General features: G+C 43.6%; 1 protein-coding gene across 2 annotated transcripts in view; it reads right to left on the bottom strand.

The window, feature by feature from the left end:
- IFT74 (intraflagellar transport 74) overlaps nt 1–18,642 on the bottom strand; it is a 414,649-nt gene that overhangs the window by 232,435 nt on the left and 163,572 nt on the right. For both annotated transcript variants that reach the window (XM_053702593.1, XM_053702594.1), the window contains 2 exons: nt 12,943–13,005; nt 8,402–8,545 (listed from right to left, as the gene is read on the bottom strand). In XM_053702593.1, the coding sequence (XP_053558568.1) occupies nt 8,402–8,545; nt 12,943–13,005 (207 nt within the window). The remainder of the gene's footprint in view (nt 1–8,401; nt 8,546–12,942; nt 13,006–18,642) is intronic.

The following is an 18,642-nucleotide window of genomic DNA, read 5'->3' on the forward strand; positions in this document are numbered from 1 at the left end:
ACAATATCCTAGGAATCCTAACCTTACTCCATGAGTAACTCTTGGATTCGCACCAATGTAAATATTTACGCCATATCTTATGGTAAATTTTTCTGGTAACAGGCTTCCTAGCCTGTATTAAGGTATCAATAACCGACTCCGAGAAGCCACGCTTTGATAGAATCAAGCGTTCAATCTCCACGCAGTCAGCCTCAGAGAAATTAGATTTGGATGTTTGAAAGGACCCTGAATTAGAAGGTCCTGTCTCAGAGGCAGACACCACGGTGGACAGGACGACATGTCCACTAGGTCTGCATACCAGGTCCTGCGTGGCCACGCAGGCGCTATCAGAATCACCGAAGCTCTCTCCTGTTCGGGAATGGTGGAAACACATAAGCCATGTTGAAGACCCAAGGGGCTGTCAGAGCATCTATCAGCACCGCTCCTGGGTCCCTGGACCTGGATCCGTAACAAGGAAGCTTGGCGTTCTGACGAGACGCCATGAGATCCAGATCTGGTTTGCCCCAACGACGAATCAGTTGAGCAAAGACCTCCGGATGAAGCTCCCACTCCCCCGGATGAAAAGTCTGGCGACTTAGAAAATCCGCCTCCCAGTTCTCCACGCCTGGGATGTAGATCGCTGACAGGTGGCAAGAGTGAGACTCTGCCCAGCGAATTATCTTTGAGACTTCCAACATCGCTAGGGAACTTCTGGTTCCCCCTTGATGGTTGATGTAAGCCACAGTCGTGATGTTGTCCGACTGAAATCTGATGAACCTAAGAGTTGCTAACTGAGGCCAAGCTAGGAGAGCATTGAATATTGCTCTTAACTCCAGAATATTTATTGGGAGGAGTTTCTCCTCCTGAGTCCATAATCCCTGAGCTTTCAGGGAATTCCAGACTGCTCCCCAGCCTAGAAGGCTGGCGTCTGTTGTTACAATCGTCCAATCTGGCCTGCGAAAGGTCATCCCCTTGGACAGATGTGGCCGAGAAAGCCACCATAGAAGAGAATCTCTGGTCTCTTGATCCAGATTTAGTAGGGGGGACAAATCTGAGTAATCCCCGTTCCACTGACTTAGCATGCACAATTGCAGCGGTCTGAGATGCAGGCGCGCAAATGGTACTATGTCCATTGCCGCTACCATTAAGCCGATTACTTCCATGCACTGAGCTACTGACGGGTGTGGAATGGAGTGAAGGACACGGCAAGCATTTAGAAGTTTTAATAACCTGGCCTCTGTCAGGTAAATTTTCATCTCTACAGAATCTATAAGAGTCCCTAGAAAGGGAACTCTTGTAAGTGGTAATAGAGAACTCTTTTCCACGTTCACCTTCCACCCATGCGACCTCAGAAATGCCAGAACTATCTCTGTATGAGACTTGGCAGTTTGAAAACTTGACGCTTGTATCAGAATGTCCTCTAGGTACGGAGTCACCGCTATGCCTCGCGGTCTTAGTACCGCCAGAAGTGATCCTAGAATTTTTGTAAAGATTCTTGGAGCCGTAGCTAAACCGAAGGGAAGAGCTACAAACTGGTAATGCCTGTCTAGGAAGGCAAATCTCAGATACCGGTAATGGTCCTTGTGAATCGGTATGTGAAGGTAGGCATCCTTTAGATCCACTGTGGTCATGTACTGACCCTCTTGGATCATGGGAAGGATGGTTCGAATAGTTTCCATTTTGAATGATGGTACTCTTAGAAATTTGTTTAGGATTTTTAAGTCCAAGATTGGCCTGAAGGTTCCCTCTTTCTTGGGAACCACAAATAGGTTTGAATAGAATCCCTGCCCGTGTTCCGTCCGCGGAACTGGGTGGATTACCCCCATTAGTAAGAGGTCTTGTACACAGCGTAGAAACGCCTCTTTCTTTATTTGGTTTGCTGATAACCTTGAAAGATGAAATCTCCCCCGTGGAGGAGAAGTTTTGAAGTCCAGGAGATATCCCTGAGATATGATCTCCAACGCCCAGGGATCCTGGACATCTCTTGCCCAAGCCTGGGCGAAGAGAGAAAGTCTGCCCCCCACTAGATCCGTTTCCGGATAGGGGGCCCTCTCTTCATGCTGTTTTGGGGGCAGCAGCAGGTTTCTTGGCCTGCTTGCCCCTGTTCCAGGACTGGTTAACTTTCCAGCCCTGTCTGTAACGAGCAACAGCTCCTTCCTGTTTTGGAGCGGAGGAAGTTGATGCTGCTCCTGCCTTGAAGTTACGAAAGGCACGAAAATTAGACTGTTTGGCCTTTGATTTGGCCCTGTCCTGAGGTAGAGCATGGCCCTTACCTCCCGTAATGTCAGCAATAATTTCTTTCAAGCCGGGCCCGAATAATGTCTGCCCTTTGAAAGGAATATTAAGCAATTTAGATTTAGAAGTCACGTCAGCTGACCAGGATTTAAGCCATAGCGCTCTGCGCGCTTGGATGGCGAATCCGGAGTTCTTAGCCGTAAGTTTGGTTAAATGCACAACGGCATCAGAAACAAATGCGTTAGCTAGCTTAAGTGTCTTAAGCTTGTTGATTATTTCATCCAATGGAGCTGAGCGAATGGCCTCTTCCAGAGACTCAAACCAGAATGCTGCCGCAGCAGTGACAGGCGCAATGCCTGCGAGGGGCTGTAAAATAAAACCTTGTTGAACAAACATTTTCTTAAGGTAACCCTCTAATTGTTTATCCATTGGATCTGAAAAGGAACAACTATCCTCCACTGGGATAGTGGTACGCTTAGCTAAAGTAGAAACTGCTCCCTCCACCTTAGGGACCGTCTGCCATAAGTCTCGTGTGGTGGCGTCAATAGGAAACATTTTCCTAAATATGGGAGGAGGGGTAAAAGGCACACCCGGTCTATCCCACTCCTTGCTAATAATCTCTGTAAGCCTTTTTGGTATAGGAAATACGTCAGTACACACCGGTACCGCATAGTATCTATCCAACCTACATAATTTCTCTGGAATTGCAACCGTGTTACAATCATTCAGAGCCGCTAATACCTCCCCTAGCAATGTGCGGAGGTTCTCTAGCTTAAATTTAAAATTGGAAATCTCTGAATCCAGTCTCCCTGGATCAGATCCGTCACCCACAGAATGAAGCTCTCCGTCCTCACGTTCTGCAAACTGTGACGCAGTATCTGACATGGCTCTCATCTCATCCGCGCGCTCTATCCTTAACCCAGAGCTATCGCGCTTGCCTCTTAATTCTGGCAACTTAGATAATACTTCTGTCATAACAGTAGCCATGTCTTGCAAAGTGATTTGTAAGGGCCTCCCTGATGTACTTGGCGCCACAAAATCACGCACCTCCTGAGCGGGAGGCGAAGGTACTGACACGTGAGGAGAGTTAGTCGGCATAACTTCCCCCTCGTCGTCTGGTGATAATTTCTTTACATGTAAAGATTGACTTTTATTTAAAGTAGCATCAATACAATTAGTACACAAATTTCTATTGGGCTCCACATTGGCCTTTAAACATAGTGAACAAAGAGATTCATCTGAGTCAGACATGTTTAAACAAACTAGCAATGAGACTAGCAAACTTGGAAATACTTTTCAAAATTAATTTACAAGCAATATAAAAAACGTTACTGTGCCTTTAAGAAGCACAGAAAAACTGACACAGTTGAAATAACAATGACCAAAATAGTTATAGCAACCAAATTTTCACAGTAAATGTATTAAGTTAGCAAAGGATTGCACCCACCAGCAAATGGATGATTAACCCCTTAGTACCCAAAAACGGATAACAATTATATAATTAACGTTTTTCTCACAGTCAAATACACTGTCACAGGACTGCTGTGCCTGATTACCTCCCTCAAAATGGATTTTGAAGACCCCTGAGCTCTCTAGAGACGATCTGGATCATGGAGGATGAAGTAGACAGATTGTGACTGAATTTTTACTGCGCAAAAAAACGCTAAAATAGGCCCCTCCCACTCATATTACAACAGCGGGGAAGCTCAGAAACTGTTTCTATGCAGAAAACAAAAATGGCCATGTGGTAAAAATCATGCCCTAATAAGTTTTATCACCAAGTACCTCACAAAAACGATTAACAAGCCAGTAAACGTTTTAAACATACATTTGAAAGTTATGTATTATTATTAATAAGCCTGCTACCAGTCATTTTTACTGCAGTTAAGGCTCATACATTATTTCAGTATTAAAAGTATTTTCAGAGTCAATTCCATTCCTTAGAAAAATACATTCAGTGTACACACACACACACATCAGCCTGATACCAGTCGCTATCACTGCATTTAAGGCTGAACTTACTTTACAATGGTATCAGCAGTATTTTCTCAGTCAATTCCATTCCTCAGAAAATAAATTACTGCACATACCTCATTTGTTGCAGGGGAGCCCTGCATGCTATTCCCCTTCTCTGAAGTTACCTCACTCCTCAGATGAGAAACAGCCAGTGGATCTTAGTTACGTCTGCTAAGACCATAGAAAAAAACCCAGGCAGATTCTTCTTCTAATGCTGCCTGAGAATAAACAGCACACTCCGGTGCCATTTAAAAATAACAAACTTTTGATTGTAGAAATAAACTAAGTTAAAAAACACCACAGATCTCTCACAGCTTCCTTTTTAGTTAGGCTGCAAGAGAATGACTGAGTATGATATGTGAGGGGAGGAGCTATATAGCAGCTCTGCTGGGTAATTCTCTTGCAGTTTCCTGTTAGGAAGAGATATATTCCATAAGTAATGGATGACCCGTGGACTGACTACACTTAACAGGAGAAAAACAGCGCTCCACTTTCTAAAAAGGCAGAAAAAATACCCCAACTCAGAGACATTGCTTCTCATAAGGCAATATGAGCTATGCAGTTCCTATAAAAATGGCATCCCATGCACTCTCTTCTCAGTTATCCACCAAGTTTCAAACTAGCAAGCTAGGAGGGTCAGTTAATACATCCAGAAGAAGCTGCCCAAGTACAGGTTAAAACTCCAAATAGTACTCAATAAATCTAAGCCCCAAGGTGATTAACCCCTTCCTTACTATGAAGGAGATTAACCCCTAGTCTCCTTAAGTCTCATGAATAACGTGCCTACAAACTGCCTAAGTTTGTTTCCCTCAGGATTTGTCCCACTAATAGCAGAGGGTCATCAACCCCTTTAGTGCCAGCCTTCTAGCCCCAGAAGAACAAAAGGCACTTAACTGCATTCTAGCCGTCCGACAGTCAGACGACTCACAAAGTTTGAGAGGATGCTGCTCCTCACAGAGACCTGTGTAAAAAGAAAGACAGAGTAAGCTTACTCAGGATTTCTATACTAGGGCAGCAACATGTTAGGAAAACGCAGCAAAGCCCACTTAACAAGTTCCTAACTGCTTTAAAACCACCACAGCCCTGCTGAAGAGACTAACGTGGAGTACAGCTAGACCCAAATTGTGATAGAAGGCCAGAGCAATCTTGCCCAGACTTCAAAATTAAAAAATCTGATAGAAGAATCTTAATCAGGACATCTCATTACTTCACCTCTTCCTTGTACTAGAGGCAAAGAGAATGACTGGGGGTTGTGGGAAGGGAAGTGATACTTAACAGCTTTGCTGTGGTGCTCTTTGCCTCCTCCTGCTGGCCAGGAGTTATATTCCCAACAGTAATTGATGATGATCCGTGGACTCACCGTGTCATTAGAAAGAAATGCGTTGAGCTGTATTTTAATAAACCTTGTAGCTGCATCTGAAGACAACATTGTGATGTTTTTAATAAAAGGCTGATTTTAAAGGGAAAATCAAGTCCAAAAAAACCTTTTATGATTTAAATAGGGAATGTAATTTTAAACAACTCTCCAATTTACTTGTATCACCAATTTTGCTTTGTTCTCTTCATATTCTTAGTTGAAAGCTAATTCTAGGAGGTTCATATGCTAATTTCTTAGACTTTGAAGACTGCCTCTAATCTGAATGTATTTTGACCACTAGAGGGCATTAGTTCATGTATTTCATATAGATAATTGAGCTCATGCACGTGAAGTTACCCTGGAGTGAGCACGGGCTAAAATGCAAGTCTGTCAAAAGAACTGAAATAAGGGGGCAGTTTGCAGAGGCTTAGATACAAGGCAATCACAGAGGTAAAAATTGTATTTCTATAACAGTGTTGGTTATACAAAACTGGGGAATGGGTAATAAAGGGATTATCTTTATTTCAAAACAACAAAAGTTCTGGTGTTGAGTGTCCCTTTAACTGAAATCTCGTGAGTATAACCTGTTTGTGCACCTACCATACGGCTAGATTACGAGTTTTGCGTTATGAGCGGCTCGGTACTAACTTGCAAGTTATTTCCACTGCTCACCTCCCTATAGCGCTGCTATTACATGTTTTCATAAACCCGGCGTTAGCAGGCAATATTGCAGCGTTGAGCAAAATTGAGCTCCATACCGCACTCTATTACCAGCGCTGCTTTGATCTGGTTTTACGTGCTCGTGCACGATTTCCCCATAGACATCAATGGGGAGAGCTGGCTAAAAAAAAGCCTAACACCTGCAATAAAGGAGCGTAGAGCTCCGTAATGCAGCCCCATTGATTCCTATGGGGAAAGAAAAGTTATGTTTACACCTAACACCCTAACATAAACCCCGAGTCTAAACACCCCTAATTTGCCACCCCCAACATCGCCGCCACCTACAGTACACTTATTAACCCGTAATCTGCCGCCCCAGAAATTGCCGCCACCTACCTACACTTAGCCAATAGGATTGAGCTTGCATTCTATTGGCTGTTGGAATCAGCCAATAGAATGCGAGCTCAATCCTATTGGCTGATTGGATCAGCCAATATGTTTGAAGCTCAATCCTATTGGCTGATTGCATCAGCCAATAGGATTTTTTCACCTTTAATTCCGATTGGCTGATAGAATTCTATCAGCCAATCCGAATTCAAGGGACGCCATCTTGGATGACATCCCTTAAAGGAACCTTCATTCTTCACTAGCCGTCGTCAGAAGAGGATGCTCCGCGCCGGATGTCTTGAAGATGGAGCCGCTACGCGTCGGAAGGATTAAGATACAAGATGCCGATTGGATGAAGACTTCTGCCCGTCTGGAGAACCACTTCTTGCCGCTTGGATGAAGACTTCTCCTGGCTTCGTTGAGGACTTCTTGCCGCTTGGATGAAGACTTCTCCCGGGGATTTTTTATTTTGAAAGGGCTATTAGATTAGGTGTAAATAGTTTAAATATTTGATAATTTATTTTTTATTTTGTGTAATTTAGTATTTGTTTTTTTTTGGAATTTAGTTCATTGTATTTATTTAATTAATGTAATATATTTAATTGTAGTGTAAGGTTAGGTGTTAGTGTAACTCAGGTTAGGTTTTATTTTACAGGTAAATTTGTATTTATTTTAGCTAGGTAGCTAGTAAATAGTTAATAACTATTTAGTAACTAGTCTACCTAGTTAAAATAAATACTAACTTACCTGTGAAATAAAAATTAAACCTAAGATAGATACAATGTAACTATTAGTTATATTGTAGATAGCGTAGGGTTTATTTTATAGGTATTTAGTTTTAAATAGGAATTATTTAGGTATTAATTGTAATTTTTATTTAGATTTATTTTAATTATATTAAAGTTAGTGGGTGTTAGGGTTAGACTTAGGGGTCAATAACTTTAGTATAGTGGCAGTGATTTTGGGGGAAGCAGATTAGGGGTTAATAACAGTAATGTAGGTTGCGGCGATGTTAGGGACAGCAGATTAGGCGTTAATAATATTAAACTAGTGTTTGCGATGCGGGAGTACGGCGGTTATGGGATTAATATGTTTATTCTAGTGGTGGCGATGTCGGGAGCGGAAGATTAGGGGTTAATAATTTTATTTTAGTTTTTGCGATGCGGGAGGGCCCCGGTTTAGGGGTTAATAGGTAGTTTATGGGTGTTAGTGTACTTTTTAGCACTTTAGTTATGAGTTTTATGGTACAGCTTTGTAACATAAAAGCCATAACTACTGACTTTCAGTTTACGTACAGATCTTGATGGTATAGGCTCTACCGCTCACTTTTTGGCCGGATAGGCAAACTCGTAATACCGGCGCTATGGAAGTCCCATTGAAAAAGGACTTTTGGAAAGCTGCGGTAGTTACGTTGCGTGACGGCCAAAAAAGTGTGCGGTACAGCTGTACCTGCAAAACTCGTAATACCAGCGGTAGTGAAAAAGCAGCGTTATGAGGCTTTTTCACCCACAATGCAAAACTCGTAATCTAGCCGATATTGTTTGAAACCTGCTATTGTGAGCCTTTTATTTTGGAGGTGAAAAAAGCCAGGTCTACTCAAAGGACGAGAGCAGCTTGGATCCCCTTGGGATGACACAGCACCGCCACTTTCGATATTTCTTGTCTCTATATACAATCTGGGAGAACTGGGGCTGGCAGCGAACACTTGAAGGAAAGTGCTAACATTGCTTCATACTTTATTTTTATATTGGCAACATTTCTAGTAACCTGTTTGAGTAATCTCTCTCTTTCTTCTTGTGGAGATCCTGTCATTTTGTCTTCTATGATTATCTGATCTCTACGTGATTCCAGTTCATGGAGCTTCTCATACAGGTAGACTGCTTCCTGCTTAACCTGGGAATGTGCAATTTCCTGCATAAGATAAAAAAAAACAGAATTTATGCTTACCTGATAAATTACTTTCTCCAACGGTGTGTCCGGTCCACGGCGTCATCCATTACTTGTGGGAAATATTCTCCCCCACAGGGAAAGGCAAGGAGAGCACACAGCAAGAGCTGTCCATATAGCTCCCCCTCTGGCTCCGCCCCCCAGTCATTCGACCGACGGTTAGGAGAAAAAGGAGAAACTATAGGGTCCCGTGGCGACTGTAGTGTATAAAGAAAAAAAATTTAAACCTGATTAGGAAACCAGGGCGGGCCGTGGACCGGACACACCGTTGGAGAAAGTAATTTATCAGGTAAGCATAAATTCTGTTTTCTCCAACATTGGTGTGTCCGGTCCACGGCGTCATCCATTACTTGTGGGAACCAATACCAAAGCTTTAGGACATGGATGAAGGGAGGGAGCAAATCAGGTTACCTAAATGGAAGGCACCACGGCTTGCAAAACCTTTCTCCCAAAAATAGCCTCCGAAGAAGCATAAGTATCAAATTTGTAGAATTTGGCAAAAGTGTGCAGAGAGGACCAAGTTGCTGCCTTACATATCTGATCAACAGAAGCCTCGTTCTTGTAGGCCCAAGTGGAAGCCACAGCCCTAGTAGAGTGAGCTGTGATTCGGTCAGGAGGTTGCCGTCCGGCAGTCTCATAAGCCAATCGGATAATGCTTTTCAGCCAGAAAGAGAGAGAGGTAGCAGTAGCTTTTTGACCTCTCCTCTTACCAGAGTAAACGACAAACAAAGATGAGGTTTGTCTAAAATCTTTTGTTGCTTCTAAGTAGAACTTTAAAGCACGAACAACATCTAAATTGTGTAATAAACGTTCCTTCTTTGAAACTGTATTCGGACACAGAGAAGGAACAACTATTTCCTGGTTAATATTCTTGTTGGAAACAACTTTTGGAAGAAAACCAGGCTTAGTACGCAAAACAACCTTATCTGAATGGAAAACCAGATAGGGTGGATTACATTGCCAAGCAGATAATTCAGAAACTCTTCTAGCAGAAGAAATAGCAACCAAAAACAGAACTTTCCAAGATAATAACTTAATATCTATGGAATGTAAAGGTTCAAACGGAACCCCTTGAAGAACTGAAAGAACTAAATTTAGACTCCAAGGAGGAGTCATGGGTCTGTAAACAGGCTTGATTCTAACCAAAGCCTGAACAAAAGCTTGTACATCTGGCACAGCTGCCAGTCGTTTGTGTAACAAGACAGATAAAGCAGAAATCTGTTCTTTTAGAGAACTAGCTGACAACCCATTATCCAAACCTTCTTGGAGAAAGGAGAGAATCTTTGGAATTTTAATCTTACTCCAGGAGAACCCCTTGGATTCACACCAGCAGATATATTTTTTCCATATTTTATGGTAAATCTTTCTAGTCACAGGTTTTCTGGCTTGGACCAGAGTATCTATCACAGAATTCGAAAACCCACGCTTGGATAAAATCAAGCGTTCAATTTCCAAGCAGTCAGCTGCAGAGAAACTAGATTTGGATGTTCGAATGGACCTTGTACTAGAAGATCCTGTCTCAAAGGTAGCTTCCATGGTGGAGCCGATGACATATTCACCAGGTCTGCATACCAAGTCCTGCGTGGCCACGCAGGAGCTATCAGAATCACCGAGGCCTTCTCCTGTTTGATCCTGGCTATGAGCCTGGGAAGGAGAGGAAACGGTGGAAACACATACGCTAGGTTGAACGACCAAGGCGCCACTAATGCATCCACTAGAGTCGCCTTGGGATCCCTGGATCTGGACCCGTAGCAAGGAATCTTGAAGTTCTGATGGGACGCCATTAGATCCATGTCTGGAATGCCCCATAATTGGGTTAACTGAGCAAAGACCTCCGGGTGGAGTTCCCACTCCCCCGGATGGAAAGTCTGACGACTCAAATAGTCCGCCTCCCAGTTGTCTACTCCTGGGATGTGAATAGCAGATAGATGGCAGGAGTGATTCTCTGCCCATTGGATAATCTTGGTTACTTCCTTCATCGCTAGGGAACTCTTTGTTCCCCCCTGATGATTGATGTACGCAACAGTCGTTATGTTGTCCGACTGAAATCTTATGAACCTGGCTTCCGCTAGCTGAGGCCAAGCCAGGAGCGCATAGAATATTGCTCTTAGTTCCAAAATGTTTATCGGGAGAAGCGACTCTTCCCGAGACCATAGGCCCTGAGCTTTCAGGGAGTCCCAGACCGCGCCCCACCCCAAGAGGCTGGTGTCGGTCGTGACGATGACCCACTCCGGTCTGCGGAAACTCATTCCCTGAGACAGGTGATTCTGGGTCAACCACCGGAGAAGTGAGTCCCTGGTTACCTGGTCTACTTGAATTTGGGGAGACAAGTCTGTATAGTCCCCATTCCACTGATTGAGCATGCACAGCTGTAATGGTCTTAGATGAATTCGAGCAAAAGGAACCACGTCCATTGCTGCGACCATTAGTCCTATTACTTCCATGCACTGAGCTATGGAGGGTTGAGGAATAGAATGAAGAACTCGACAAACGTTTAGAAGCTTTAGCTTTCTGACTTCTGCAAGGAAGATCTTAATTTCCACAGAATCTATTATTGTTCCCAGAAAAGGAACCCTTGTTGACGGTGACAGTGAACTCTTTTCTATGTTCACCTTCCACCCGTGAGATCTGAGAAAAGCCAACACAATGTCTGTGTGGGCCCTTGCTTTGGAAAGAGACGACGCTTGGATTAGGATGTCGTCTAGATAAGGTGCTACAGCGATGCCCCTCGGCCTTAGGACCGCTAGAAGGGACCCTAGCACCTTTGTGAAAATTCTGGGAGCGGTGGCTAAACCGAATGGAAGAGCCACGAACTGGTAATGTTTGTCCAGAAAGGCGAACCTCAGGAACTGATGATGAGTTTTGTGGATTGGAATATGCAGATACACATCCTTTAGATCCACGGTAGTCAAATATTGACCCTGCTGGATTGTCGGCAAGATTGTCCGAATGGTTTCCATTTTGAAGGATGGAACACTGAGGAACTTGTTTAATATCTTTAAATCCAGAATTGGCCTGAAAGTTCCCTCTTTTTTGGGAACCACAAACAGGTTTGAGTAAAAACCTAGACCTTGTTCCCCCGGAGGGGACTGGGTTTATCACTCCCATCTTTGATAGGTCTCTTACACAATGTAAGAATGCTTGTTTCTTTATGCTGTCTTGGTAGCAGCAGCAAGTTTCTTGGTCTGTTTACCCTTGTTCCAGCCTTGCATGGGCTTCCAAGCGGGTTTGGGCTGGGCCGCGTTACCTTCTTGTCTAGCGGCAGTGGAGTTATTAGCCGGTCCGTTCCTGAAATTGCGAAAGGAACGAAAATTAGACTTGTTCTTAGCCTTAAAAGGCCTATCCTGTGGGAGGGCATGGCCCTTACCCCCAGTGATGTCTGAAATAATTTCCTTCAATTCCGGCCCAAAAAGGGTCTTACCCTTGAAAGGAATATTAAGTAACTTAGTCTTGGACGACACATCTGCCGACCAGGATTTCAGCCAAAGCGCCCTTCGCGCTACTATAGCAAAACCTGAGTTTTTCGCCGCCAATTTCGTTATTTGAAAGGCGGCATCCAATATAAAGGAATTAGCTAATTTTAATGCGTGAATTCTGTCCATGACTTCTTCATAGGAAGTCTCTTTCTGGAGCGACCTTTCTAGTTCCTCGAACCAAAAGGACGCCGCTGAAGTGACAGTAATAACACTAACACCACAAACTCCTCACCATCCCCGTGGAGATGCTATTTGTTCAGAGCGGCAAGGAGAATGACTGGGGGGCGGAGCCAGAGGGGGAGCTATATGGACAGCTCTTGCTGTGTGCTCTCCTTGCCTTTCCCTGTGGGGGAGAATATTTCCCACAAGTAATGGATGACGCCGTGGACCGGACACACCAATGTTGGAGAAATGTAAATAAGTGGTTGAAAAAATGCATTAAATGTTAAGACGCTAAACAACTGAATAATTTTTACACTATAATTCAAAAAACTTAATAGCGTAAATAACATACAACAGAAAAAGATTTATAATGTACTGTTGGAACAAACTAACGGATGGCGTACAGTTAAAGGTTTTTTGTTTTTCTTGTTTTATTTTGAGACTATAATTAAAACACAAAGGAAAAGGGCTAAAAAAAGGTTTGACATGTTTTGGCGTATACCATTCTTACATACCTCACTATTAGAACGCACCTTTCATTTTAAAAACAAGAATAAGAATTCTTTACGTTGCTTTATTGTTAAAGTTGTTTACAATATAACTACATAACTCTAAAGAGAAAGATCCTTTTTAAGTAGAGTGCTAGCATTTTCACTGAGCTTACACTTGCTCCTCGTATGGCTGACAGAACTTTTCAATGTTTTACTAGCCTTGAATACATACTGCTTCCAGTGCGTCCTTCTTGATATTAAGCGTGTCAAGGTCTTGCTGATGAATGTCAAGTTCCTGGAGAAAAAGAAAAAAAAAAAGTAAAAACATAATTTATGCTTACCAGATAAATTCCTTTCCTTCCGCATATGGAGTCCACAGGTTCATTCCTAACTGTTGGGAAATACAATATCTGGCCACCAGGAGGAGGCAAAGACACCCCAGCCAACGGCTTAAATATCCCTCCCACTTCCTCATTACCCCAGTCATTCTGCTGAGGGAACAAGGAAAAGTAGGAGAAACATTAGGGTATAAATAGAAACATAGATATAGAAACATAGATATTGACGGCAGATAAGAGCCATAGGCCCAGCAAGTCTGCCCGACCTTACCTAACAGTATAAACTTATCTAGTTCGTAGGATAGCCCTATGCTTGTCCCATGCATTTTTAAAGTCCCCCACAGTGTTTGTTGCTACTACCTCTTGAGGAAGTTTATTCCATAAATCAATCACTCTTTCTGTAAAGAAGTGCTTCCTCAAATTACTTCTGAATCTACTACCCTTTAGCTTGAGCTCATGACCCCTTGTTCTTGAATTTTCCATTTTATGTAAAATACCCACAGCCTCAGTTTTACTAAACCCTTTAATGTACTTGAAAGTTGCTATCATATCACCTCTTTCCCTTCTCTCCTCTAAGCTATACATATTTAGGTCATTGAGCCTATCCTGGTAAGTTTTATTTTTTAGACCATGTACCATTTTGGTAGCCCTCCTTTGCACAGATTCAAGTTTGTTAATATCCTTCTGAAGATATGGTCTCCAGAACTGCACACAATACTCAAGATGAGGCCTAACTAATGATCTATAAAGTGGCATAAGAACCTTACTATTTCTGCTGCAAATACCTCTACCAATACATCCAAGCATTCTGCTAGCCTTACTCGCTGCATTACTACATTGTTTACTAAGTTTTAAATCATCTGAAATAATAATTCCCAAGTCCTGTTCCTCGTCAGGAGTCAGTAAAGTGTAATTGAGTCTGTAATTAACATTTGGATTTTTCTTCCCTAAATGCATTATTTTACACTTTGCTGTGTTAAACTTTAGACCCCAGTCATTTGTCCAATCCTCCAATTGTTGTATATCACTTCTCATTTTGTCTACCCCCCCTGGAACATCCACTCTGTTGCAAATTTTTGTATCATCTGCAAAGAGACATACTTTCCCCTGTAGCCCTTTGCTGATATCGCAGATAAATATGTTAAACAAAACAGGCCCCAGAACTGACCCCTGAGGAACACCACTAGTAACAGCCCCCTCTGCTGAATGAACTCCATTTACTAAGACACTTTGTTTTCTGTCCTTAAGCCAGCATTCCACCCAGTTCACAATTTTTGAATCTAGACCAAGGAGATATAGTTTGTGAATAAGTTTATTGTGTGGGACGGTGTCAAATGGTGCTATAAGAATAAAATAAATAATAGGGGACCGCCCATAGACAAGAAAAAATGGGCGGGGCCCTGGATTCTCCCTATCCGGAAGAAAAGGAATTTATCTGGTAAGCATAAATTATGTTTTCCTTCCTAAGATAGGGAGAGTCCACGGCTTCATTCCTTACTGTTGGGAAAACTATACCCAAGCTCCAGACGACACTGAACGAATAACGGAAAAGAATAAAAAGGAAGAGGCGACCCTATTCTGAGGGCACCACAGCCTGCAAAACTTTTCTCCTGAAAGTTGTTTCAGCCGAAGCAAAAACATCAAACTTGTAAAACTTTGAAAAAGTATGTAAGGAGGACCAGGTAGCTGCCTTACAAATCTGATCCATAGAGGCCTCGTTCTTAAAGGCCCAAGAGGAAGCCACTGCTCTAGTGGAATAAGCCATTATCCTCTCAGGACGACGATGTCCCGCTGTCTCGTAAGCTAAGCGGATGACAATCCGTAACCAAAAAGATAGGGAAGTCGAAGGAGCCTTCTGCCCCTTACGCTTCCCCGAATAGACAACAAAGAGGACAATTGTCTAAACTCCTTAGTAGCCTGAAGATAGAACTTCAAGGCGCGAACCACATTCAAATTGTGAAGTAACCGTTCCTTCGATGAAGAAGGATTAGGACACAAGGAAGGAACCACAATCTCCTGATGCGATCTGATACAACCTTAGGAAGAAAACCTAATTTAGTAAGTAAAACCGCCTTATCTGCATAAAAAAATCAGATAAGGGAGCTCACATTGCAAAGCAGAGATCTCCGAAACTGTGCGGGCAGAGGCAATAGCCAATAAAAAAGAGAACCTTCCAAGATAACAATTTAATATCAACAGAATGCAGAGGCTCAAAAGGAACCTGTTGCAAAACCCGAAGAACAAGATTTAGGCTCCAAGGAGGAGCCCCAGATCTAAACACAGGTCTGATCCTAATCAAAGCCTTAACAATGGACTGCACGTCTGGTAGCTCAGATAGTCTCTTGTGCAATAAAACCGACAGGGCCGAAATCTGTCCCCTCAGGGAACTAGCAGAAAGGCCCTTCTCCAGCCCATACTGGAGAAAAGATAAGATCCTGGCAACCTTAACTCTGTGCCAGGAAAACCACACTCTTCATACCAGAATAAGTAGGTCCTCCACACCTTGTGGTAGATACGCCGAGTAACTGGTTTATGAGCTTGAATAAGAGTATCAATGACACTCTCAGAGAAACCTCTCTTGGCTAAGACTAAGCGATCAATCTCCACGCAGTCAGCCTCAGAGAATCTAGATTTTGATGAACAAATGGGCCTTGTATCAGCAGGTCACTGCGACAAGGTACCATCCACGGAGGAGATGAGGACATCCCCACTAGATCCGCGAACCACTTCCTTTGTGGCCACTATAGAGCAATCAGGATTACTGATAACTGTTCCTGCTTGATGCGGGCCACTACTCGTGGAAGAAGCGATAATGGAGGAAAAAGATATATGAGTTTGAACCTCCAGGGCACTGCTAGTGTATCTATTAGATCCGCTTGGAGATCCCTCGACCCGTACCTAAGTAGCTTGGTATTGAGATGGGACACCATGAGATCTATCTCCGCCGTCCCCCACTTGCTGCATATCTCTGCAAACACCTCGGGATGGAGAGACCATTCCCCTGGATGGAAGGATTGCCTGCTGAGAAAATCCGCCTCCCAGTTGTCCACACCCGGAATGTGGATCGCTGACAGAGAACAGCTGTGGGCCCCCGCCCACTCCAGAATCTGAGATACTTCCTTTATCACCAAGGAACTTCTCGTTCCCCCCTGATGGTTGATGTAAGCCACTAAGGTTATATTGTCTGATTGTAATCTGATAAACTGGGGCGAACCCAAAAGTGTCCAAGCCTTCAAGGCCTTGAAGATTGCTCGAAGTTCCAAAATATTGATCAGGAGGGAGGACTCCTCCTGAGTCCACAACCCCTGTGCCTTCCTGGCACCCCAAACAGCTCCCCATCCGGATAGGCTTGCGTCCGCAGTCACAATCTCCCAGGATGGTCTTAAAAAGCATATCTCTCGGGACAGATGATCTGGACAGAGCCACCAAGAGTGCAATCCTCTCGACTGGCTGTCTAATACAATCTGTTGAGACAGATCTGAATGATCGTCACTGCCTCAGCATGCACAGTTGTAAAGGTCTGAGACAGAACCTGGCAAAAGGAATGATGTCCATGCAGGACACCATGAGACCAATCACCTCCATACACTGAGCCACAGAGGGACTCAAAGAGGTCCAGAGGGCAAGACATGCCAAAGTTAGCTTGCAACATCTCTGGTCTGTTAGAAATATCCTCATGCGTATAGAGTCTATTATGGTACCCAGAATTCCACCCTGGTACTTGGGATAAGAGAACTCTTTTCCAAGTTTATCTTCCATCCATGTGATCGAAGAAGACTGAGAAGGGACTCCGAGAATTCTTCCGCAAGACAAAAAGATAGTGCTTGCACCAGTATATTGTCCAAGTATGGGGTTACTGCAATACCCTGAGTTCTGGCAAAAGCTAGAAGAGCCGCCAGAACCGTCGTAAAGATTCCAAACGGAAGGGCAATGAACTGGAAGTGCTGGTCCAGGAAATCAAACCTCAGGAACTAAAAGTGTTCCCTGTGAATTGGAACATGAAGGTAAGCATCATTCAGATCTATAGTGGTCATAAACTGGCCTGCCTGAATTAAAGCAAGGATGGACCTTATTGTCTCCATCTTGAAGGAAGGGACACTGAGAAATTTGTTTAAGCACTTTAGGTCCAGAATAGTGCGGAAAGTTACCTCATTCTTTGGGACCACGAAAATGGTTTGAATAAAACCCCAAACCTCTTTCTCCGATAGGCACGGGGACAACAACTTCTAAGGAGGATAGATCCCGAACGCACCCTAGAAAGGCATCCCTCTTTTCTGGTCTGGTAGACAGATTGCAGAGAAGGAATCTGCCCCTTGGCGGATGAGATTTGAAGCCTATCTTGTATCCCTGAAATACCACCTGCAGGACCCACGAATCCTGTACGTCCTTGAACCAGGCGTCTGAAAAAAGAGACAGTCTGCCACTACACAATCCGATCCCGGATCGGGGGCCGCCCCTTCATGGCGATTTGTTATTGGCAGGCTTCTAATTCTGCTTGGTTTTATTCCAGGACTGAGCCAGGTTCCAAGTACTCTTGGGTTGCTTGGGCTTGAAGGAGGATTATTGTCGTTGGGATTTGTCCGAACGAAAGGAACGAAAATTAGAAGAAGATTGTCATCCCTTAGACTTGTTCTTCTTATCTTGCGCTAGGAAGGCATCCTTGCCCCAGGTAACCGTAGAAATAATGGAGTCCAGGCCTGGAACAAATAAAATCTTTCCCTTGAAGGGATAAGAAAGGAGTCTGGACTTAGAAGTCATATCCGCAGACAAGACATCAACCAGAGCGCCGGCAGGCTAGAATTGCAAAGCCAGAGGCCTTTGCATTTAGGCAAATAATACACCGAGCCACTGAGGGCCTTAAGGAGGTCTGGAGGGCAAGACAAGAGGAAGTTAGCTTGTAACGTCTCTGGTCTGTAAGGAATATCCTCATGGATATGGAGTCTATTATAGTACCCAGGAATTCCACCCTGGTACTTGGAATAAGAGAACTCTTTTATAAGTTTATCTTTCACCCATGAGATCGCAGAAGAAACATAAGAGATTCTGAATGGTCTTCTGCCAGACGACAGGATGGTGCTTGAACCAGAATATCGTCCAAGTATGGAGCTACTACTACACCTCTGGTTCTGGCCACTGCAAGCAGAACCCCTAGAACCTTCGTAAAAACTCTTGGAGCAGTAGCTAGACCAAACGGAAGTGCAATAAACTATAAGTGCTGGTCCAGGAACGCAAACCTTAGGAACTTGAAGTGTTCCTTGTGTATTGGAACGTGAAGGTAAGCATCCTTCAAAACTATAGTGGTCATGAACTGTCCTTCCTGAACTAAGGGAAGGATGGACCTTATCGTCTCCATCTTGAATGCGGGACAGATAGAAATTTGTTTAAGCACTTTAGGTCCAGAATTGGGCCAAAAGTTCCCTCCTTCTTTGGGACCACAAAAAGGTTTGAATTGTACCCCAGACCTCTTTCTGCGAGAGGTACCGGGACTATGACTCCTAGGAAGGAGAGATCCCTCATGCAACCCAGAAAGGCTTCTCTCTTTTCTGGCCTTGAAGACATGTTTGAGAGGAGGAATCTGCCCCTGGATGGATGAG

This window comes from Bombina bombina, chromosome 2, assembly GCF_027579735.1.
Source record: "Bombina bombina isolate aBomBom1 chromosome 2, aBomBom1.pri, whole genome shotgun sequence".
NCBI lineage: Eukaryota > Metazoa > Chordata > Amphibia > Anura > Bombinatoridae > Bombina > Bombina bombina.